The sequence below is a fragment of the Python bivittatus genome, unplaced genomic scaffold (assembly GCF_059951505.1).
Source record: "Python bivittatus isolate LINGU-HERP-01145 unplaced genomic scaffold, Pbiv_v1 ctg000850_np1212, whole genome shotgun sequence".
Lineage (NCBI taxonomy): Eukaryota > Metazoa > Chordata > Lepidosauria > Squamata > Pythonidae > Python > Python bivittatus.
Window position 1 is genome coordinate 25,576,599 of NW_028277112.1, and position 24,339 is coordinate 25,600,937.

Consider the following 24,339-nt stretch of genomic DNA (forward strand, 5'->3'; position numbering starts at 1 on the left):
ATGAAAGAGGATTCATTCTAAATTGTTTTTGTATCTTCTAGTGTCCAGCACAAATTGGAGTTCAGGAGTTTCAACACTCCTTGGAAATGCACAAAAACCAACAGGCATTGCAGACATGTATAGCAAATTCAGACCAGTAAAGAGGGTTTCACCACTTAAGCACCAACCAGAAAGCTCTGAAAACAATGAAAGTGATGACCAAAAGAATCAGAAGGTGGAGTACAAGAAAGGCAATGACTCTCCATCCATGGCTCAGAATGGTGATCAAACTCCAGGTAATGGCGAGAGCCTAAAAACTAAATGTGTTGAACCTGGAGTTTTGCTTGGTGAGCTGGAACACTATGACTTGGACATGGATGAAATTTTGGATGTGCCTTATATTAAATCGAACCAGCAGCTTGCTGCTTTTACAAAGGCAGCTCCAGAGAAACGGATTTTGAATGTGTATTCAACACTGAATGGTCTTAGCAGCAAGTCATGCCCTGTAGGGAACACTGAAAAGGCCCCAACAGGAACAACACAGTTCTGTGTTCTGTCCCCTGTGAAAGGCTCTCAGTTGAAAAAAGCACAGCCCATTGTCCCTGATCAGCATAAGCAATTAGTGGAAGAACAGGAGTTTCCACAACCACTCGTTAAAAGTGGTTCAGTCCATGATCCTGAAGCCCATAGCAAGGGCTTCCTCAACAGGACTTTTGCTGATAAAATGGAGAAGTCTGTGTCCCACTGCCAGTTAAGGACTTTTCATCTGCAAACTACAGAAAACAAGAATGACAAATTGAGCAGCAATGTGAACTGGAACAATTCTGGAAATGCAGAAGAAAGGAATGAGGATGTGAAGAAAACTAAGAGCATCTTAAATATTGTGAAAGAAGGACAAATTTCACTTCTGGTAAGTTTTTAAGATAATTCATAAGGCACTCAGAACAAAAGCAAAAATATATATCCCCCCCCTTGCATATAAATGATTGTAATCTGCAAAATATACATTCATTGTTGCCTACAGTGAAAATATTTTTAAAAAATGTTCATTAAGCAAAAGATGGTATTTCTTCCACCTTTGTAATTTAAATGTCACTCTGTTTTTCAGATTGGTACAGTTTCAGTTGTTCATTTACTAACAGAATCAGCTCATTTTCTGTTTAAAGGCCAGTGATAGTAACAGAGAGTCCTCTGTTTTGTTCTAATTGTTATTCAGGAGTGTTTATCCCAGCTTATTGCAACAGCTTTCATGAACAGGAGTTCACACAGAAGCCCCAATTGGCCTCTAACCCACACAAAGATTTTAGTCAGTTCCAGCTTTATGATCAGACATCATGAAAAAAGGCATTTCCAAAGTAACAGTATGCAAGTTAACAAGGTTGATGTGAAGAAAACAAGCTTTATGTTCATTCTTCACTTTATACCTGGCTTTGCTTTGGCTCCCCTAGACCATGTTATCAAGAGCAGAACAGTGATTAATTATAGATTCAGCATAAAACAATAGATGCTATTACTTTATTAGACTGCATTTGTAAAAGTTGTGAGTTATTCCCTTCTCTGTATTATTTGATACAATTTCTCTGAATAAAATTATTGAGAGTCACTAATGGCTGACTGTACATATCTCTTCAGTGTACGCCCTATGGAATTCAGTGGGGCTTACTCCAAAATCAGCACATTTGCAGCTTAAAATTGTCAACTACCTGAATTTTCTTAACCACTGTCATTGTTGCCATTTATTTATTCAGCCATTAATGTTTGTGTTGTTTCCCCTCATAATAAGATCAGTTGTGATACCTTAATTCACTACTGAGTCTAGTCCATGGGTGTTCTATCCCAAGAATCTAATCCTATATCTCTATCTCTATCTCTATCTCGATATAGATATAGATATAGATATAGATATAGATATAGATATAGATATAGATATAGATATAGATATATTTTCTCCTATTGGGGCAAGCTGATGTTTTTAATATTATGACTGAAAAACTGAAGACTATGTTAATGCTAAGACAGTAATAGAGCCAGTAAATTCTAATGCTATTGGCAAAAAAAAAAAAAAAATGCAGGATGAATGTTACAGTTACAATCACATAGTGGGATAAGCTTGTGCATCTATTTTTGCTTGATCTGATGAACTGGTAGACACAGAATAAAGCCACACAATGTAGTGTTATATTGTTCTAAAGGAATCCCTTAGGAACACAGGGACTATTGTATTGCAGTAGATCAATATTCATCCATGCCTAGACCAGCTCTGCCTTCAAAAAATGAGTGGCATTATACAATTATTTTTCAATCCTATTCCTTACCAGTCTGGAAGGAAACACTGTTTTTTAATCCTCCAGGGCATTCCAATTATTTTCTTTCTTTTCTTTGAAAAGTTATAGATGGCTATATATGGACACATGATATTGGACAATGTGTCCAAAGCTCTAATTCACTATTTCCAATCTTTTGATGATGCTTTCAAACTAAAAGTTGCACGACCTGAGAGGAATCTCTAAGAGTGTATCAGAATAATTTCTCTATTCTAAGGGCTCTTAAAATGAATTACAAATATCCAACTTAAGTTTTATTTAGAATTTTTGGAGTACATAATAGGCTGGAATTAAATGGTTTATCATACTGACTGAAAAATGCGAAGCATCTGTATTTCCATTCTTGACCCACCATTACTCTCCTTCCACCAAGAGTTATTTTAACACTATTCATATAAGGCTAGTAGGCACTATAGGCACTGATTCCTTAAATACTTAGACTTTAACAGTTAATTATTCTGATATACAGGAAACTGTCTTATAAAAAGCTATAACACTATAGCAATTTATGCAGTTTATATATTGTCTATTACAAAGGGAAAAATCAATACAAAGAGCCTTTAATTATTTTTGAAGCCAGGGTTCAAAGAGCTTACATATAGGAAAAAACAAATAAACAGAACCATATTGATCTCTTTGGAAAAAAAGCCACAGTTGGATGAATTTCCTTTATTAGAATTATCCAGAATCATACAACAGTGTGCAAGCTTTCTGGTTCTCCAGGATACTTCAATACGTCAGGTGTTTTAAAAAGTAAACGATGGGAGAAAAACCAGATGTTATAGTTAATGAGGTTTAAAGTTCAGATTCAGTTTCAAGATGGTGCTTGTTCATTAAATGCATTTGTTACTGGTACATGTAATAAATGTTAGGCTTCACCTAATATTAGGAACAACATCTTGCATCATGAAGAGTTATGGAGAATTCAAAACTGTTCCATCTGCTTTTTGTCCTTTTGTTGCTCCTAATAAAGGTATTGTACAGATGGGGTTTGGATTTTTTTCACACATAACAAGGAATTCTTAAATCTATGTAAGATAAACAGCAAGATTGGAGTGAAGAGGGGGCAATGCAATAAATGGAGGACACACCATTTTGTCTTTTCTAACCTTGCCAGCTCACATTAAAGTCTTCTGGAAGATTTGAATTTGCAAAATTAGGGCATTCATTCATTCATTCATTCATTCATTCATTCATTCATTCATTGAACTTATACCCTGCTGCAATCAAATGACTGTCAGCAGCTTCCAAGTTATATAATATAATAACAATTAAACCAACATCAATGATGAAAAAAAATACAAAAATAATTTAAAATGGTGCAATACAATAGATCAAGAATGTGCCTTCTGAAATAATTTGGTTTTCAATAACTGCCTAACAGTCAGCAAGGAGGGGGTTAAGTTTGATCTCTAAGGGAAGACCATTCCAAAGCACAGAAAAACAGCTCAGTTCTCTTCACATTGTGGATTGAAAGGTATATATAAGTAAAATGACAATTACAGAAAGTATTACAAAAACAGTTTTCTTGCATCTAATCTAGGGTTCGTCAACCTTGGCAACTTTAAGACGGGTGGATTTCAACTCCCAGAATCCCCCAGCCATTCCCCATGCTGGCTGGGGAATTCTGGGAGTTGAAGTCCACCCATCTTAAAATTGCCAAGGTTGAGGAACCCTGATCTAATCCATATATAGAGTATTTGAGTGCAAGGATCAGCAATCTCTTCTCCCACCTGCTGTTATATGTACATTGTATGGCCCCTAGAATCCATTTGGACCATGCAGCCAAAACCAGCATGAATTTCCTACTGATTTTCGCTGAGGGAAAAAATTAATTAAGAAACATGTCCTGCACTCCACTGCCCCAACTGACTTTGCTGTCTTCTTGCTCCCACTACTGACGAGGCATGCCTGGCCTGGCTGCTGGGCTGGACTGGACTGGGCTGGGGCTGGGCTTCGCACTGCAAAAAAAGAAAAAGGAAAAAGCCAAAAACAGCCCCTGAGCCACAGCATGTCAGGAAGCCCCTTTGCCTTTGCTCCTTTTGGCTTTTTTGGGTGGGGGAGGGAGGTGGCAGGGGGCCAAAAAGGCATAGATGGGGGAGAGACAGGTGGGTGGAAGAGTTGAAGGGCCTCTGTAGTCATAATTGCGGGTGGGCTGCCAAGTGCCCAAATTTTGATCACAAGACCACCAAGGCGCTGCAACGGCTGTAACTTCAGGCATGGGTCGTAAGTCCCTTTGTTCAGTGCCATTGTAGCTTCAAACAGTCACTGAACAAATGGTTATAAATCGAGGACTATCTGTATATCATTATATTACAACCCTGCAGCTTTTGATCACTAAGAGAAGAAAAGTAGAAATTTTTAAAAGTGTGGTTTTGGTCATTTAAAAGTTATCCACTCCTGGTCTGACTCCCATCAATAACTTCTAGAAATTTAAAAAGATGTATTTAAATTTCACAAATGGGTTATTATTCAATTACATAACAATGTGAAAACATCCCATAAACATAGTCTGCATTTGCTAACATAACAAATTTAGGAGCAGCTAAGAAAGCTTACCTTGAACTAATGAATTTAACACTTTCACTTTTTTTTGTTCTTGCACAGCCCCACCTTGCAGCAGACAATCTGGACAAAATCCATGATGAAAATGGCAACAACCTTTTACATGTTGCAGCATCGAAAGGACACGCTGAATGCTTACAGCATCTCACTTCTCTAATGGGTGAAGACTGCTTGAATGAACGGAACAGTGAACAGCTAACTCCAGCAGGCTTAGCAATAAAGGTAATATAAAGTTACATAAGGGCCAGGATACACATTTGTCAACATACATTTGCTTAGACATATAATTCCCCTGCTAATTTTTTTTTTAAAAATAGTTTTCTCTATCTGCCATTTCTTTTCTATATTCTACACCTGTATATTTAGAAGGGGTGGGGGGAAGAGCTTTTTATGTGTTTATTTATTTAAATAATATATATGGCCACTCAACAAGCAATGTGACTCTAGGTAGCTTACAACAGCAAATAAACCAGGATAAAAACAACAGGTAATAATAATAATAAGTAATAGGTGATCTGGCTCACATTCATACTTTTCCCAGTAAGAACTTCACTCATCCTGGCCCCAGTGCCCAGGTGAATAGCTAGGTTTTTAAAGCCTTTCTAAAGGCCAGCAGGGTCAGGGCTAATTAAAGATTCAGAGGAAGATAATTTCACAGGGCAGGCACAGCTAGAGAAAAGCTAGACCTTCTGGGTAGCCCTATTTCAAGGAAGGGATCCAAAGTGTGCCTGCCCTTTAGAGTGGGTGGGACAGGCAGATATCCTTGGGTAGAGGTGGTCCTGCAAATAATTCCAGTCCTGCGCCTTGTAGGGGTTTATAGATGATAATCAGCACCTTGAATTGCACTCAGAAGCTGATGGAGAGTCAGTGTAGCTTGCGAAAGAGTGGCATTACATGGGCATACCGAGGTATGCCCATAACTACCTGTGCAGCTGCATTCTGAACCAGTTTTAGCTTCTGGATGGTCTTCATGGGCAGCCCATATAGAGCACATTGAAGTAGTCCAGTTGAGAGGTAACTAGGGCATGAGTGACAGTGAGCAAGGCCACCTGATCCAGGAACGAGTGCAACTGGCACACAAGATGAAGTTGTACAAAGGCCCTCCTAGCTACAGCTGCCACTTGCTTGTTGAGCAGAAGCTGTGAATCAACAAGGACCCCCGCATTCCATACGAAGTCTGAGTAGGCAGTCCAGGCCAAAGTTCCAGGGGGGCCCAAACCCCAAGCACCTTAGTCTTGGTAGAGTTGAGCTGAGGCATGTTCTCTTCCATTCAGACCCCTTCAGTCTCCAGTCACTGTGACAGAACCTTGACAGTTTCACTTGGCAGCCAGTGGTGGAGATATGCAATTGAGTATCATTGGCATACTGATAACACTGCATCCCATGTCAATGGATAATCTCTCCCAGAGACTTCATGTAGATGTTAAAAAGAAGTGGAGAGACAGTAGAGCCCTGAGGCACCACACAAAGCAGAGTCTAGGGCTAGACCACTCCCCTCCCCAAAAAACTGATAGAACTAGGCCTGGAGGAAGGAGAACCACTGTTAACACAGTGCCACATACTCCCAACCCCCTAAGCCAGTCCAGAAGAATACCATGGTCAATGGTATTGAAGACTGAAAGATCAAAGAGGGCCAGCATGGATGCATTGCCCCCATTCCAAGCCAACCATAAGTCATTAACAAGTACCACCAAAACTATTTCACAACTATATCCCAGCCTGAATCCTGACTGAAAGGAGTCTAGGCAAGCCTAAAAGCCATTTTAGGAGATTAGCAATAAACACAAGAAAAATTAAGTAGCTTGCTGTAAATTGGTTTGCATTCCAAATTACACATTCACAGCACAGCTTTTTAGATTGCAGTCAAATAGTTGTGTTCCAAAACTGAGCTTCTACTGAACATTTAGTCTTGTCCTGATCAATGCAATACAATGTTATTCTTTTATTAATTTATAGTAAAAGACAAAGTAAATATGATTTTTTTTAAAAAAAACAGAAGTTGAAGTGAGATTTTTCTGCAAACGTATGTATTCAATATATTCAGCCAGTTAGATAATCTTTATTCTGTCACTTAAATTAACTCCTTTCTTTCAGAATAAACGTGAGGCATATTATTGAATAATTTATAAATATTTCTGTTAAATAATACTAAAATTAACTGGAATTTAAGGACTATCAAACTCAACCCTCTTTTTCAAGAAAAAAATGTGTACCATACCTACCATAAATCACTCTGTACTGTCAAAACCAAAATCCTGTTTCCCTCAGCATGGCAACTGTAGAAGCCAGTGTGCCAATAGATACCACCTTCATCATCCATGTCCCAGTGTTCTTGTTTTATTTGATTCAGATTCTTTCAAATTAAATGAGAAGTTGGCATTCTGCAAAGCAAAACACCAGTCTTAAGCAGTCTCAAAACACCAGTCTCAAACACCATCCCAAAACACAGAAGTTTTGGGACCATGCATATTTATTTAGGCAGTTAAATAGTTATAAAACAGATGGCCATCTTTTCTTCAGAAATTAAATGAAACCCCTTGGAGTTAATTAGGATGAGAGATAGTAATTGTCTCAAAGGCATCCAGTGAGCTTCTATAGTTGATGGTAAACTTGAATGTGCCTCCCCACTCCTAATCCAACATCACCACAAAGTGTTATGCCCAGGAGGCATACTTAGAAAATAAAAAAGGGGATGGCCAAGAAATGGGTCCATTTGCTCAGAAGAAGACAAAAGGAAACTGAGATTGTAGGGAGAATCCGGGGAGGCACAATGGGGAGCAATCTCACTCATTTGCTTTCTGGTAGATGAATGTTTTGTTACTGGCTACATCCACCATGGCAGCTATTTTGTAAGAAAGCTCATAATATCCTCTCAAATTTTCAAATGTGTCCATCAGCACAAAAAGTTGGGACCCCCACCCAAACCAGTTGGTAAGCCAGTTATATATTTAAGGAATACTTTATTCTGTATACACAGAATAACTTTCATTCCTCAATAACATGCAAGGAACAATAAAGAACTACTGGGCACAATTTTGCCAATGATGCATTAGCCACAAAATGGTAATCAGTGGAAAGGAAGACACTGCAGCTTTACAGGAAAGTGTTGCAAAGGAGCACTGAAATCAAGAACAATATGATCAGTACCATAAAGTCATGTATGCTGTCAAGTGGCCAGCAGTTAGGCCAGTGACTTGTGCACGGTAAGGAAGACCAGCCCTCTGCTAACATTCCTGCTCTGTGACCTTTACTACTAATGGCACTGAGTGTTTCTCTTATCTGGCTGCTCTTTAGCAACAGTGCACTCCTGATCCAACACAAAAAAATAATAGAAAATTAATTTGAATGCTACAATGTATGCTTACGCAAAGAAATAATTCCTATTATGTTTAAATAATTTTACTCCTACATAAGCATGCATAGGACTGCAGCCTTAGGTTACAAACCAATGCACACTTACTGGTTTTACTGAGCTCATTGGATAAACTCGTGCAGAACTAACGGTTAGAATGTAACACATACTTAATTGGGAGAGAGGCCAGTTTACCTAGTGGGGTATTATTTTCAAGTACTGTAATTGTGCATTATAGGAGCATTATAATAAAAAGGTGTAATTACTTGATTAGCAAGTAAGGCTAATAAACCAACATCTGCCTCAGAATGACAAAGTAAAATCTCTAGAAAGACATGGGTATCCTGACATATTGCGATCTTTGAATCGTTTCTAAGACAGTTGCAATTCAGGGCTATGAAAATGAAGGATAGACTCTTATAGATACAGCAATATGCAGAGTACACATTGAAGGGATCCATAGAAAAGATTTCTTTTTAATGCTATTTGTAACTTCCAGCATGTGTTTCCATTAACCTGGCAATAGATGAGCATTATAGTTTCTTGACCTTACATTTGCATGAGAGTTGCCAGTGGTAGAAAGATATTAGTATATGCCCATAGTCCGTGCTGCATTATGATTCAGACACCTTATCTAGTAATGAATCTCCAGAATAATTTTTTGCAATATACACAGTACATCTCCTTTTTGGCAGGGGGGCACTCTTTGGTGTTTTTTATTAGACCTTAATGTTCTGTAAATATATTATAACTTGTTTAATTCCTGTATTGTCTGTCTTCACTATAATACTTTACAAAAAAGTCATAGTATTCTGCTTCAGCTGCAAAACTATCCCAGGATAAATTTCATTCTATCATGGTCCTTCCTATGTATGCTGTTATATTTTACAAGCAGTCAGCAATACTATAAAATGTAACTTTTTCTTGTATTTCATAGCTGTCAGATGATTTTTTTCCAGATGACATTAGTTATTTTTCAATGCATTAATATGCATGTCTACTAAGAAATAAATCCTTTGGACTTCAGTGAGATTTGTTGCCAGATAGGCATGCATAGGAATATAGCCCCTTTTTTGGACTGGTATGCCTGCTAAGTTTTGAAAGAAGTTGTTTATTTTCATGAGATATTGCAAAAAGGTTTTAATAACTAAAATGTTTTAGTTTAGAATATTGCACATTGAAATAAAGATGCATAAGAAGCACTTCATTATCTCACGTATCTTTATTTTTACAATCACACTGAATAAAGCTTCAAATTTCATCCAAAAAGTAAAATATTTTCACAAACCTGGGGCAGGACATCCTTGCATCATAAGAGTCATAGCAGAATCACCTAATATGGAACAGTTGTTAAAAATATGTGGAAAAATGCTACAAATATATAATGAGTCTACTCTAACCCTGATTGTATTACTTTTGCTAGAATATCAAGATTAAAAACACAGTTGCCTAACTCTTTGATTTCTCTAACAACAGACTCCATAATCAAAATCAGAAAAATTGGAAAAAAGCCAAGTTATGGGGAAATGCAGCAGTAGATATTTTGGGTCTGAAGTATACCCTTACCAGATAGAACTATTGTTTCTTTTATATTAACAATTAACATCCTGTAATCTATTATCTTCTTCCCCCTCTCAGTCTGCATTTTATTAAACAATGTTAATTTCATGTTTAAATTATTTTTAATATTAACATTATGAATTGGGACAATATGGCGCTTCCAAAGTGTTAGAGCTCCAGCAGCCATGCTGTCTGGGAAATGTGGGAGCTGTAGTCCTAAACATCTGGGAAACAGCAGTGATTGCTAAATTAGAGTTTGCGTGAAATAAATATATATTTACAGAAGAATTCTTACAGGACTTATGAAAGCGTGCTGTCAAGGAAACACTGATGCATTCAAGACTATTTTAATTCTTAGGCCACTTAGAAGCAATTGATGTTTCTGCAGCAGAAATGACTCATAAATTGTAAATAAGTCTGCAGTCAGTGCCATTATGATAATAAGCACATAAGAAAGCAGCCTGGCGTGTGAACGATCAGGACAGATATTTATTTGTGTTTGCTGTTGTGATGATGGTATACTCACAAATAAGCAGAACTGAAAAAAATAGTCTTTCTTTTCTTTCTTCTACTTAGAATGGTCAGCTGGAGTGTGTGCGGTGGATGGTGAGTGAAACAGAAGCTATTGCAGAACTGAGTTGTTCTAAGGATCACCCGAGCCTTATTCACTACGCCGGATGCTATGGACAGGTACAGAGAGATAGACATCGCATACATATCCATGGACAATAATTGATTCAGGTTGCCTACCGTATGTTGCGTATTCTATGTATCCATAAAAATAGAAACTTGAGAATAAACGCTGTATCAAAGATGGCATTTTTTTTCCTGAGTGTACTGAGATAATTTCATTTTATCCAAAATGTGAGGGTTGATTCTGGCATGACAGGAAATAGTGATTTCCAGGTTTAAGAGAACCATTATGTGAACATTTATCAGCTGTCTCCCACAGCTATTGAAAGAAATGCCAGGTATAGATCTATAGAGTGACTCTGGCATCTTTGCACCGCAGTAGGCAAATCAGCTACTCTTTCTGTTTAAGGCTTCGCTCTTGTTTGCAATGAAGTTTCTAACCTAGCCGACTCATGTCTGAGAGTCCTTGGCCAAGTCAAGCCTAAAGCTGAATAAGGCATTAAGTATTTGGAGAGCCAAAATTTACTGTCAAACCCTGATGTGAAGCCTTACGCAAAGTGCTTTCAAGTGTTAAGAACTACAGAAATAAATTTTAAACAATTCTAACATATAAGAATTGCAAGACACTTTTTAACATACACAAAAGTTATTCATGCAAAAGATAACCCATATAAACACCAGACTTGGCTGCAAGTCAAGGGAAATATTTTTACAAGGAAGAAGTGTTTTTGAATGGATTCAACGCACAATTATTTCCTCTAGCACTTGGCACACACGATATCTGTTTTTTCAGTAAATATTTCCTATGATAGGAAAGGTTTTTAAAAAAGGTGGGGGTAGAACTAAAGAATAGAGCCCTTGATATCAGTGTTGCCCTGCAATGCTTGTACAGGATGTTTATTCTTGAGAAAAAAAAACCTTGTTCTTGCCTTAGTTCCAGGTCTGTATGCAGGAATATCCTTGAACCCAAAAATTTTCAGGAAGAGTAAAGAAGCCAGTTGGATCCTTGCCAGATGGTGACTTCAGAAAGAGATGTAGTTTGAGCACTTCTCCAATAATGTGTGGATCTTTAGACTGTGAATCATGTTAATAGTAAAAAATGAGCCTTATTTATTGTCCAACCCTGTACGCCAACCAAACTGACTCCCCAAACACATCTCTGGTCTAACTAGTTGGAAATAAATTCTGTGTTTTATTTTAATATACAAGTGAGACTTGGTTGGGGGGGAGGGGCGGTTGATCTTTAGCATTTTAAAATATTTTTATACTTCTGCAAATCTTGGATTTTCTCTGAACTTGCTGAAATCTATTTTTTTTCCCCAGTGATCTCATTTTGGCACCTTTTTTTGTTGGCACTATCCTCTTCAATTTGTTAGAGGGAGCGATTAATTCAAAAATCTCAGAGCATGTAGGTTATATATGGACATAGGAAACATATTCTACAAATGCTCATTGATTAAAAACTAAATTTTCCTACATAAAGAATAGTTCTGAAGAAAAACTCATTTTTTCTGGTTTTAGATTACATAGGCCTGTTCTTCAACAGATATAAATTTGTAAGAAGCATTTCTTCTTATTCATTTGGAGAAAATGAACTGTCTTAAGTACTTGTTCCAATGAATATTTTTTTAAAATCTGTTGTCTGGCTGATTACAGATGTTTTGGTGTAGCAAATTTTTTAACTCTATTGATTAACTCATATTGCTGTTCTCATAATCCAAACCAGGTCTGTTTTCAACCCTAGGGTTTTTTTTTGGGGGGGGGCTTCTGCATTATTTTTGTTTATTTCTGCATAATTTTACTACTGTATTTTATTATACAGTATGTCAGCATCAATTGTTTTGTTTCAATAGCATTCATACAGAGTTTTGTTACAATTTCACCAATCTCATTCTTCTGTTGCCCTAAATTAGTTTATTTAGGAGAAAACAATAGGTGTCTTAACTGCCTTCATTTTGCCTGTTTCACTGGTGATTTCTAGCAATCCTAGTTACTAGCTTAAAATTAATTGTAGCATTTAGAAGCAGATTTGTCATTTTGATCATTGCATAAATGGAATATATTTGTATGATTTTATTTATTTACTGTTATTCTGTACTGCTGAATCTACAAAGGACTCATGGAAATTCTAAATCTAAAGATAGTTACAATACTGATGGAATATTAACAAATCCAACAATAACTCTAACAGTAAAAATAACAGTGACCGAAAAATTAATGCTCTCCAGAAAAGCTCTGTCTTTGCTATCTTCCATAAAAACATTAGAGAAGGATTTGGAAGGAGAGACTGCTGTACACAATTGGGGCCATCACCAAGAAACAGCACCTCTTACCTTGGCTCTCTCACATCGCAGAAGTGGACAATGGCTAGTAGCCTTTCCCAGGATGATCATATAGGACAGAGTGATTCAGATAGGAGAAGACTGTCTTGCAAGTACATAGGTGCCAAACCATTTAGGGCTGTATAAGTCAAAAACAGTACTTTCAGTTGTACCCACTAACTTACTGATAGATAATGTAGGGACCACTATGCCAATGTTTTATGCTTCTGGTAGTCGGTACATACTAGCATGTAGGTCACCACAGTTTGCAACAGTTGTAGTTTCAAAGTGGTTTCAAAGGCAGCCCTATGCAGTAGTCTAAATGTGAAGATGATCTTGTGGCAGAGAGTTCCCTTGTGCAATATTATTCATTTTTTAAAATTCCTTCCATATGAGAGAGTACACTTTGACCTGAGGCCCATGCTTAGAACTCTCTGCGGGTCCCTGTGAAAGACTTTCTGATATTGGAAAAGGGGAAAGGAGATGTGTTGAGGGGTGCTCAGGGATATGCCAGGAGTGGCTATCATCCAACTCCCCTTGGCCCTTCAGTGTCTTCCAAATTAATGTCTAATAAGGACCAATTTCAATTGAGTCTTTTCTCCATTGCGTTTAATAGATATTAAATATTTTAGATTTTGTTTAAGGTCAGGAAAATGAGATGGGGGAGAGGAGAGGGAGAAAGAGCTAAACTGACATTCTTCATTTCCACCTGCTGATAGGAACCCAGAAGGTATTTGATTTTTCAGAGTTCTCTGCTTTTTTAGTTAGGATCACCTGATGCAAACATCATCATAGGAGCCAAAGGACTTCTTGTAAAATCAAAATGAAATCAAATAATAATCAAATAAACAATAGCAATGGGGGGAGGAGAGAGACAATGAAATGCTCATAAAATACAATCAAAATATAAAAGATAAAGTTGAGTTCTTGGCATTTTAGAATTACTGTAAAACACTGGTGTACAACCTAAGGCTCCTCCAAAAATTGCCATGACAGAAATAGAAACTTATTAAGGATACTAAGGAACTGAATATTTTTAGTCTTAACAAAAGATGAATGAGGAAATATGTGATATCCTTTGCAAATACCTGGAGGAATATCACCCAGAAGAAAATCAAGTTTTATTTTCAGCAAGACATGGAATGATGGTCTAAAGTTATAAATGTTGGTTGAATGTTAGGGAAAACATTAAACAGCTGGTGTAATTTAGTGGTTAAGGTATTAGACTCCTATCAGGGAAACCTAGGATCTATTCTTAGCTACAGAAGCTCACTGGGTGACTTTGGGGTAGTCAGTCTCTCTCAGTCCAAACCACCTCATAGGGTGTGGTAGGAAAAATGGGAGAAGCAATCACTATGTCTTTCTCCTTGAGCATCTGAACACAAGGCAGGATACATATCTAACAAATAAATAACTTCCCAACAGGAAGAGGAGTTTGACAGTGGAATCAATTACCAAAGAAAACAATAGGCTTCTTTTTGCTGGATGTGTTCAAGCAGAGGTACTTGACAGAGGTATTTTAAACTGGATTCCTTCAATGAGAAGGTGGTTGCACATGATGGCCTAAATGGTCCCTTGCTATTCCATAATTCCAAGATATAGAATAATCATATTAACTATATTTGCTTAATTTAATTTAAATTAAATATGACTTACATCAACTTTCTTTTTGCTGTGTCCCTGGCCATGTCTTGGTCCTACCTCTTTTTAGGTATGTGAAGCTTCAGCATACTACTTAAAGGCCTCCAAAAAAAATATTGTGAGATAAGGTTTAAATATTTAAAACATAATTGTCATGAGAATTTGTGTATTTCTCAATATTTACTCCATGAAGAAAATGTCTGCTAGTAATGGTAGGTTTCCAAATTGATAAAGACATAGGAGATGGCTATGTAAACAGCAACCTTATTCACTGTCAGTTGAAAGACCCAACTTCTTGCTATATCATAGGAAGGCTGTTAGAAAGAAGCTAAAGACATCTGTGCCATAAGAGACTCTGCCAGTCTCTTGCCTGGTTATCTGGGAACGGTTTGATCCTTTTGCTCTTGAGGAAGTAGACAGGATCCTAGGGCGTGTGAGCACAACCACCTGTGTTTTAGACCCATGCCCCTCCTGGCTGGTGAAGGCCTCCCAGGATGTGACATGTGGGTGGGTTCTGGTGGTGATTAATGCTTCTCTGGGGGAGGGGGTGGTGCCCCAACCTTTTAAGGAGGCTGTGGTCCACCTTCTCCTTAAGAGGCTGTCGCTAGATCCCACCCTGTTGGATAATTTTTGTCCTGTCTCCAATCTTCACTTTTTGAGGAAGGTTGTCGAGAAGGTGGTTGCGCTGCAGCTCCAGAGGTTCTTAGATGAAACCGATTATCTGGATCCTTTTCAGTTGGGGTTCAGGCCTGGATATGGGATGGAAATGGCATTGGTCACACTTTTTGATGACCTCTGGCAGGAGCGAGATGGGGGTAGTGTGTCCATCCTCTACTTGACCTCTCAGCAGCCTTTGATACCATCAACCATGGTATCCTTCTAAAGCAGTTTCAGGGGTTGGGAATGGGAGGTACTGTGTTGTCCTGGTTCACTTCCTTTCTCTGTGGCTGTTCCCAGTTGGTGTTGATAGGGAGCAAGAGGTCCGGCCCTTGGCCCCTGCTTTGTGGGGTTCCGCAGGGTTTGGTACTTTCTCCGCTTCTGTTTAACATCTACATGAAGCCACTGGGTGAGATCATCCATTGCCATAGGGTGAGATATCATCAGTATGCTGATGATACTCAGCTGTATATCTTAGCCTATGGTGAGTTAAGCAATGCCATGACCTCCCTCTTGCAGTGCCTAGAGGCTGTTAAGGTCTGGATGGGGAGCAATGGGTTGAAACTGAACCCTGACAGACAGAATGGCTCTGGGTTTGGGGTTCTTTGGTCCATGGAGAATTGCCATCTTTGGTCTTGGATGGGGTTGCACTGCCCCAAACAAACCTGGTGCATAATTGGGGGGGGGGGGTATCTCCTGGACTTGTGACTCCTGCTCGAGAAGCAGGTGGCAGTTGTGGCCAGGAGGGCCTTTGTGCAACTGCCAGTTGTGTGCCAGTTATGCCCTTTCCTGGACCAACAGGTCCTACTCACAGTCACCCACGCCCTAGTCACTTCCCGCCTTGACTACTGTAATGCGCTCTACATGGGGCTGCCCTTGAAAAGTATCCAGAAGTTTCAGTTGGTTCAGAATGTGGCAGCTCGCATAGTTTTGTGCAAGCCTAGATTTGCACACATGTCACCTCTGTTGCAGGAGCTACATTGGCTGCCAATTTGCTTCTGGGTCCAATTCAAGGTGCTGGTTGTCAGCTTTAAAGCCCTACATGGTTGGGGCCAGGTTATTTGAAGGACCGCCTTTTCCCAGTTTCATCTGCCCGACCCACCAGATTGGGGAGGCAGGGTATCTTACAGGTCCCCCCTATTAAGGAAGTCCATCTAGTGGGACTGAGAAGAAGGACCTTCTCTATGGTGGCTCCCTCCCTGTGGAACATCATCCCCACAGAGATAAGACTGGCCCCCACCTTGATGTTCTTCCACAAGGCCCTGAAGACATGGTTTTGCCCCTGGGCCTGGGGATCCCAGGTCGACCCAGAGCCAATCAAATGGCTAGTGTAAATGTATTATTGTTGCCAGGGGGTTGGGGGGGCAGAGTGGGTTTTGTATTGGGATTTTTATTCTTGTAAGTCACCCGGAGTAACCGTGAATGAGTTGGGCGGCTGTATAAATTGCATAAATAAATAAATAAATAAATAAAGTATTAACAGATAAATAGATTCTAAATGAGAAATAGTTCAGCTGCTAAAATTCTTATAACACCATCCTTTTTATTTCAATAAATCTTGCTAAATAAAAGTCTTAGAATCTGTCTTGAAAAGAATTACTTTTCGTTTGAGGCACCAAAGAGCTTGATACTACTGCCCCGTGACACAATCTTGTGCTGATTCGGTTGCTCCCAACGTTTCATTATTCCTTTCCTCTTTAAAAAGAAAAAAGAAAAAAATAAAAATCACACAAAAATGCTGAAAAGATATTACAGTAAATATAAATAGACTAATTAGTATAACAGATCATTATAGATCATGGGTTGCAGTGCAAAAAGGCAAATCGTTATTTGTTATATCTGGGGGAAAAACACGTGCCATCAGTGGACAGGTGCTAATAGTAATCTTGCCTGAACTTGAACACTGCAGTTAGGAAACCATAACTAATAGCACATGTTCACAAAGATATCTTGCATTTTTGTACATTAAATCTTTATTGATCAATAGCCAACATTTTTTATCTATTTAGTTCAAGTATTTAATGCCAAGGAAAGAAAAGAATGGATATTTTAACTATATCAGTTTTGATTGTACATATATTTTAATGTAAATCATCATAGAAGTATAACAAAACCATATGCATATTTACACATGCATAGTTCAATAATAGTTACTCCCTGTATGGAAAAGTTTCCAAGTGTAATGTGAGAGTATTTAGAATTTATTAATACTCAGTGGAATTTTAATAGCATCTAACATGGGCTTTCTATTAACTAAAGAAGCAGTTGGTGTTAAATTTCATTGTGCAGGTACTACCTAAACATATCATGTTATTTTATACATGTATATATCACGCCATTATAATTATCAATATTTACTGTGCATATTTTGTTTCCTACATAGTTTATAAAATGTTACTTTTCTCTGTAGGAGAAAATCCTTCTGTGGCTTCTGCAATTTATGCAAGAACAAGGAATTTCTTTGGATGAAGTTGATCAGGATGGTAACAGTGCAGTTCACGTGGCTGCTCAGCATGGATACTTAGGATGCATACAGGTAAATCAACAAAACAGGAATGGGCAACAGGTGGCCCTCCAGATGTTGCTGAGCTACAAATCCCAGCAGCCCCAGCCAACATGGCCAATGGTGAGGGATGCTGGCAACTGTCAGCAACATCTGGAAGGGCACAAATAACAGTATTCAAAAATACTGCTAACTTGAAATATAAGATCATTTACATGAGATGACAGTTGATGTATGCTATGTTCTAGTACAGTGTTTCTCAACCTCAGCAACTTTAAGATGTGTGGACTTCAACTCCCAGGATTCCCCAGCCAGAATACTGGGTAGGGAATCCTGGGAATTGAAGTCCATACATCTTAAAGTTGCTGAGGTTGAGAAACACTGTTCTAGTATATTGAACTACACTCAGAACAGAATGGGGCAATATGTTTGGGCTGCTGGAGAAGTGGGATTTGGCAAAAGATATGGACAAACTGGGAAAGTATTGTTTCTTGCTCAGAACACTTGGAATGTTATGTTAGAACTTTTGAATTTCTGTTGTCATCATGAATCAAATTCAAAACATTTCAACTATTCCATATCGAGCTAGATTGCAAAAAAAAAAAAAAGAGATGCAAACTTTTGGTCATCTAATTTTCTTCAGGTACAGAGGAAGGAGAATGTTATAAAATGTTCATATCAGTGATCCGTACATAATTTTAAATGATACTATACAACCCATGACCTGTTGGGTCATTGTTTCAGAAATATTTCCGTACCTAAACAGAGAAACAGAATGACCAACACTTAAAAAAGCAGTGGGAGTGTGAGCATCTTGCAACTCACTGCTGGCTTCCCCACTGACTTGGCTAGTGGGAAGCTGGCAGAAGCCTGCCTGCCTGCCTGCCTGCCTGCCTGCCTGCCTGCCTGCCTGCCTGCCTGCCTGCCTTCCTCCCTCCCTCCCTCCCCTCCCCTCCCCTCCCCCCTCCCTTCCTTTCCTCCCCCCTCCTTCCCTTCCCTTCCCTTCCCTCCGTCCCTCCGTCCCTCCCTCCCTTCCTTTCTCCCTCCGTCCCTCCCTCCCTCCCTTCATTTCCACATATAAAATAAATCTGTGCCATGTGCCCTCCGCTCACAACCCTCAGGAGAGCTCCAGTGAAGCTGCCTCCTCCACCTCCTCCCCGTCCTCCTCCTCCCCCCTTTCTCCCCCTTGTCCTGCCACTTTGCTGAGGGGACATGGAACCAAGGGAGCTGTGGTCTGCGAGGAAAACTGCACCCCCGCTCCCCATTCTGGTATGTCCCCAAGGGCTCCTCCCTCAAGGGAGGAAGAAGGGTCACCCATCGGCACACCCCAGCCAGCCCTACCTTGTCAGCAGGCATCTGAGTCATTCCCTCATCCTTTCCTCACCACCAACTGCCATTAAGAGATTTCAGATTTCTGCCTCGGTTCCAAAGCAGCCAATTACTACTCGCCCATCAGGCCTTGCAGCCAGCTGATTGGGTGCAGCAGATAGAAAGAAGTGGGAAAGAGGTCAGGAATATGCCCATGACAATCATGTGACCTGGGCTGACTGCTGCAGTGCAGTGCTGAAGCAGTCACAGATTTCCCAGTTTCAATCCCACAGGAGAAATGGGTCCTGGATTTTGGCCGCATTCTGTAAGTTAGCCCATTTGAGGTACCTTAGTTCAAAAATGGTTGCCCTATGACACAGCATTTTGCTCAGTTGAATGTTATAAACATGAGGGTTTTAGTAGTATATAGATTCTAGAATGGATCTTTTCAATACAAATTGACTTCACAATAATAAAAAGTATTATATGGAACGAAGCGATCTGTAACACTGCATGATGCTCTCACCTCTAACACCCTTTAAGTTCAATGCCTTTCTTCTGATGATCTAATTTCCAATGGATCCTGTGTTTATGTAATTGCTAAATCATACTGTGATTTTGGAGCTCCTGAAACTCCCAATAAGGTAGAGGGTCAACTTTTTATTTTATAATAGCAGTTATTTATTAATAACAGTTCAGTCCTAAATAAGGACTCAGCTTTAATTCTATGGATCAGTTATTGCAATAGCATTATGTAATATCAGGTTTGGCAAGTGCTCTGCATAGCATATGGTCAATATTATATCAGCTAACAAAAGTATAATTGTGATAGCATAATTCAATAGAATGTATTTATTAGATTAAATAAAATGTTATAATAGTTGGAAAATGAAATTGGAACATTTGTATCCCTAGGGAGGTAACTAAGCATGAAAAGCTTAAGGTCATTGTTGGCATGACATTCTTTGAAGTATTACAAGACTTTTAAAGTTAAGAACATATGAAAGACCTTGAAGGGGACAGATCATTAATTCTCCTAGTTCATTCAGTTTCTAAAGATCATCTAAAAATTATTGTTACCTTCTCAGCATAAATACATCATCCTTTTTTCCCCAAACAACTAAAATATGCTACTTATACTATTTCCTTTTTATGTTTTTTTTTTAAAGTTATCTTATCCTCCACTAATTTAAATTATTCTGTCATCTTGCAGCATTCATCGTAACAGGCTTCACCCAATCAAGCAGAGCTGAAATCACTTAGAAGCTCACAAGCAAATCTAAGAATTTATAAAAAGTAATATTTATTGAAGAAAGTTAGGAAACCATAGCTAAAAGAATTTCAGCAACTTCAGTTATTCAGAAACTAACTCTATTAAAACAGTTCAAATGCTCTTGTGCTTTGTTTTTGTTCCCTCCCTATGTAAACAGACTACTTGGCCCCCTCTTTGGAGGGAGCTGGTCTTTTTTCCCTCAGTGCTTTGTTTTTGTAATGGTGAAATGTGTTCTTATTTTGTTTTTTTTATTGGCAGTGTGAGAACTAACTCTCCCAAATCTCTTCTTACAATAATAGTTTGCATAAGCTAGCCATCCCCAACCTGGTTTCATTAACTTGTGTTGGGAATTACAACTCCCATAATTCCCAGACAGAATGTCTATTGGGTTTGCTAGCTAAAATTCTTGAAGTTGTAATTCTAACACATCTGGTGGGAATCAAACTGGGAAGACTGCCATAGACTGCTGTAATCTATATACTGAACCTAGCACCACTCAACATAATAGCTGCTCTTAATATTTATATATTTTTAGACTCTGGTGGAATATGGAGCAAATGTGACTATGCAAAATCATGCTGGAGAAAAACCTTCCCAAAGTGCTGAACGGCAGGGATACACCATGTGTTCACGTTACTTGGTAGTGGTGGAGACATGCATGTCATTGGCATCCCAGGTTGTGAAGTTAACAAAACAGCTAAAAGAGTAAGTTTTAACTGGTTGGGTTATTCCAACTGTTCTCAAAACAGAAGTTTATTAATTTTCTATATACTTTAGGCTGCTTTATGGTTCCTGCATATCTGTGTGGTAGATAATGTAACACCTGAGTTGAAGATGTACCACTAGTTAACAAGCAGTGAGGTCCTTAGAATATCTTATTACTTAAGATTATATCATCTTGGGACATCTGATGGGCATGTTGAAAACACATTCCTTGGATAAGCATAAACTGTGAAAGGGTTCTCCAGGAATGGCTTCTAAACAAGGCATGTTGAAATAAACAGGAATTCCCTAGACTTTGAGACTTTTGGACTAATGACACATTCAGTAAAATGTCACTTGTGACATAGAATTCTTACTTTCTTACTTCCAATTATATTCTTTCATAAATAATTTTTATCCACCTTCATATATCACAATCTCTTTCATTTTGCCATTGCATCATCTATATATAGAAATGTCGGTTAAAACATCTACATGCTTATAAAATAATTTATAATTTTTCTCTCAGAATCTGCAATTTACTCAAAGCTTTCCTATTCAGCGTTAGGTCGGTGATAAGAATTGGAGAGCGGATTCACCCCAGTTGCTTGATTAAACAAGGACAATATTGTGTCTGCCTTTCCAAATCTAGCTTTGCTTTTTTGACACGTAGTTTTCTCAGACTGTTGGGCCTACTAAAGAAACTGCTACAACTAACACTCAAGAGGTGGGACTGATAGAGCACAAAGTCTGCTGCTGTAAAAGAAGGAAGCGTTGTTGATCCCAGAGAAGTGGCCAGTCTAGTTCCTTAATTCTGCCTGTGTATAATCTAGCTGAAGTCAGCTGCATGCAAACAAATTACAATGATTCCAAAATGATGACACAGTGCAATGTTGCCATGATTATGTAGTTGTACCATGACATCTGATGCAAATACATAAGTATATCATCAGGCCTTATTATTTGCCCCTCTTTGTCCACCTCCTGCAGACTTCCATGGTTGAAGCTTATTGTCTGGCAAATTCTTAAAGCAGGGCTTCTCAACCTTGGCAACTTTAAGATGGGTGGACTTCAACTCCCAGAATTCCCCAGCCACCCTTACTGGCTGGGGAATTCTGGAAGTTGAAGTCCACCCGTCTTAAAGTTGCCAAGGTTGAGAAACCCTTTCTTAAAGGGGATGATACATACAATTGAAAACACTTGAATTTTCAGGGTAACTTATCCCCTCCACTTAATAGAGCTCTATATTTCAATACAATATCCCTATGATAGTAGTAGCTTATATTTATAGAAGAAATAAAATGAATCCCAAGCATTGTTAAAATCTATGCTATTTTGCAAATTGTAATTTTCTTATATAAATATACCTAATGCAAAAATCATTTGCATTGGAGACAGATGTGGTCCCTAGTGAGGTATGTTAACTCAAGAAATGTTAACACTGAAAAATGTAGATGGAAGAAAAAAACAGGTAGACCAACCATAGTCAGAAATAACAAATGGAAATAATTTGTCCAGAAAACTACAAAAGAGGTAGTCTTGCAACTTTAGTGCTGATAGATAGTGGGGGTGATTTTTAAATAGCACAAGAAGGAAACATGTAGGCAAGAGGAAGGAAGGAAAGATCTTCCATGTGTCTAGTTTCTACAAACTAGTTTCCTGGTGACCCATTCAAAATACATTTTGTCATTTCCAGATCCTTTGCTATGCTGTATGAGCATTTCCATTTGTAAATACTCCAGATTCAGCCTACATGTGGTTGAAATCATGTGGATCCTTTCTGGCTCTAAATTTGTCATTTCAAAAGCTCTACAACTGAGAAGTGAGTTAATAATCTATGTCCTTTGAGCCAGGAAATTATCCAGTTAAATATACCACAGCTGGACTTGTGCTGTCAGTTTTGTTCCACATTTTAAGCAAATCATTCTGAAAGTGAAAGCAGTAATGAGGAGGTGGCTGCATTTTTATATGCGCTCTGGCAGTATGACATGACTTTAAACTGGGAGAAGGAAAATATAGCTGTTCTGGAAATTTTCTATTTCAAAGGTAAACATTAGCCAGGGTTATATGAGAGAGAAAAAAAAGGTAACGTAGTATAGAATGTAGCAGTCTAGTGGCCGAATTTTTGGTGGGCAGAAGATGTCAATTTTCAAACTGTTTACAGGAGGCACAAAAAAGTTAGCTTATTTCATATATGTCTGTGTGTATTCTAGTAGAGAGATTATCTAAAGAAAATATAAGAGTTCTGTTAGATCAAGCCAAGGGTCCAACGTCTGGCAAGTTCATTACTATTCCTGGCTCCCAAGAATGCCAGGATCCCACCCCTGTACTAGAAGTGGGATTCTGACACAAGTAGAAATAACTCCTCATAAATTATATGTCATTCTTTCTTTACAAATGAATAACATATTTGCCCCCTTTTCATCAAAGAGATCAGATCACCAATTAACACATATAACTGAATGGATTATGTCAGATTGTGGTGTCTTACAGGATATCATTCAGCATTAAGCAACTTATCTGGGAAAAATGGCAAAAATCTGCTGGAGGGGGAGGAAAAAAAGAGAGAGAGAATGAATTAAATTAAAAATTTAAAACATTAAATAAAACTGAATTTCTTGACAGTAATTTTAATATTTTTGGTCTACGTAGGAACTGGAGATCTCTAAGCAGATTGCAAAGTTGTTTAAATATTAAAAATGGGATCTCATGTCACCAGGCATCTATCTTCATCTCCCTTGAATAGTTTTATAAGTCTGGAAAAAGGCTTTTATTTTCTTGCTGTAATAATTGCAAATATTTCTATTGTTTCTTACTCACCTAACAAGCAAAACCTAATAAGAAATAAGAGAATGGAGACTTACACCTCAAAAGCTGACACAACTTTTTCTTAAAATGCAAAGCAATTTTGGGAAGTGGATGAAAAGAACTAAAGAGACCCAAGCTAAGTGAATGGAATTAAAAATAAAGTGATGAAATTATTTGGGATGAAACTGAAGTGAGGGAATGTTGGAAGGAGTGTTTTAGAGATTTTTATGGGAATGAGAGTTATTTGGTGAAGAGTATAATTGAAACAAATGTTGTAAGTGTCAGTGTTCAAGAAAAGGTTAATGAAAAGTCATGAATGCTGTGAGAATGTTGACAGATGTAAAGCTGCAGGTAGAGATAGTGTAACTGTAGAAATGTTAAAATATGGATGTGGTTTGCAACTTATTTAACATGTGTGCAAAGACTGCATCTGTGTCTGATGATTGGAAGAATGCCTTTATTGTTCCCCTGTAGCAAAAGTGACTGTAATAACTACAAAGGGACGAGTTTGTAAAGTGTGCCTGGGAGGAAGTTAGGCAGAATTCTGATTGAAAGAGCAAAATCTGAGAAATGCATATAGCTTTATGCCAGGCAGGAAGTATGCAGATTTTTGCTCTTACAGCAAGTTGTTGAGAAATGTACAGAGTGAACGGGTCAAGAGGAAGGGTAAGATTGAGCAAGTTATATTGGTTGGAGTTGATGGGATCCTGAAA

At 38.3% G+C, this 24,339-nt stretch overlaps 1 protein-coding gene across 4 annotated transcripts in view; it reads left to right on the plus strand.

Moving 5' to 3' along the window:
- Positions 1–24,339, plus strand: part of SNCAIP (synuclein alpha interacting protein) — a 158,835-nt gene that overhangs the window by 117,544 nt on the left and 16,952 nt on the right. For 3 of the 4 annotated variants that reach the window (XM_025166070.2, XM_088130241.1, XM_025166077.2), the window contains 5 exons: positions 42–889; positions 4,911–5,090; positions 10,357–10,470; positions 17,443–17,568; positions 20,652–20,821. In XM_025166070.2, the coding sequence (XP_025021838.2) occupies positions 42–889; positions 4,911–5,090; positions 10,357–10,470; positions 17,443–17,568; positions 20,652–20,821 (1,438 nt within the window). The remainder of the gene's footprint in view (positions 1–41; positions 890–4,910; positions 5,091–10,356; positions 10,471–17,442; positions 17,569–20,651; positions 20,822–24,339) is intronic. The other variant, XM_088130242.1, reaches the window with a different exon arrangement.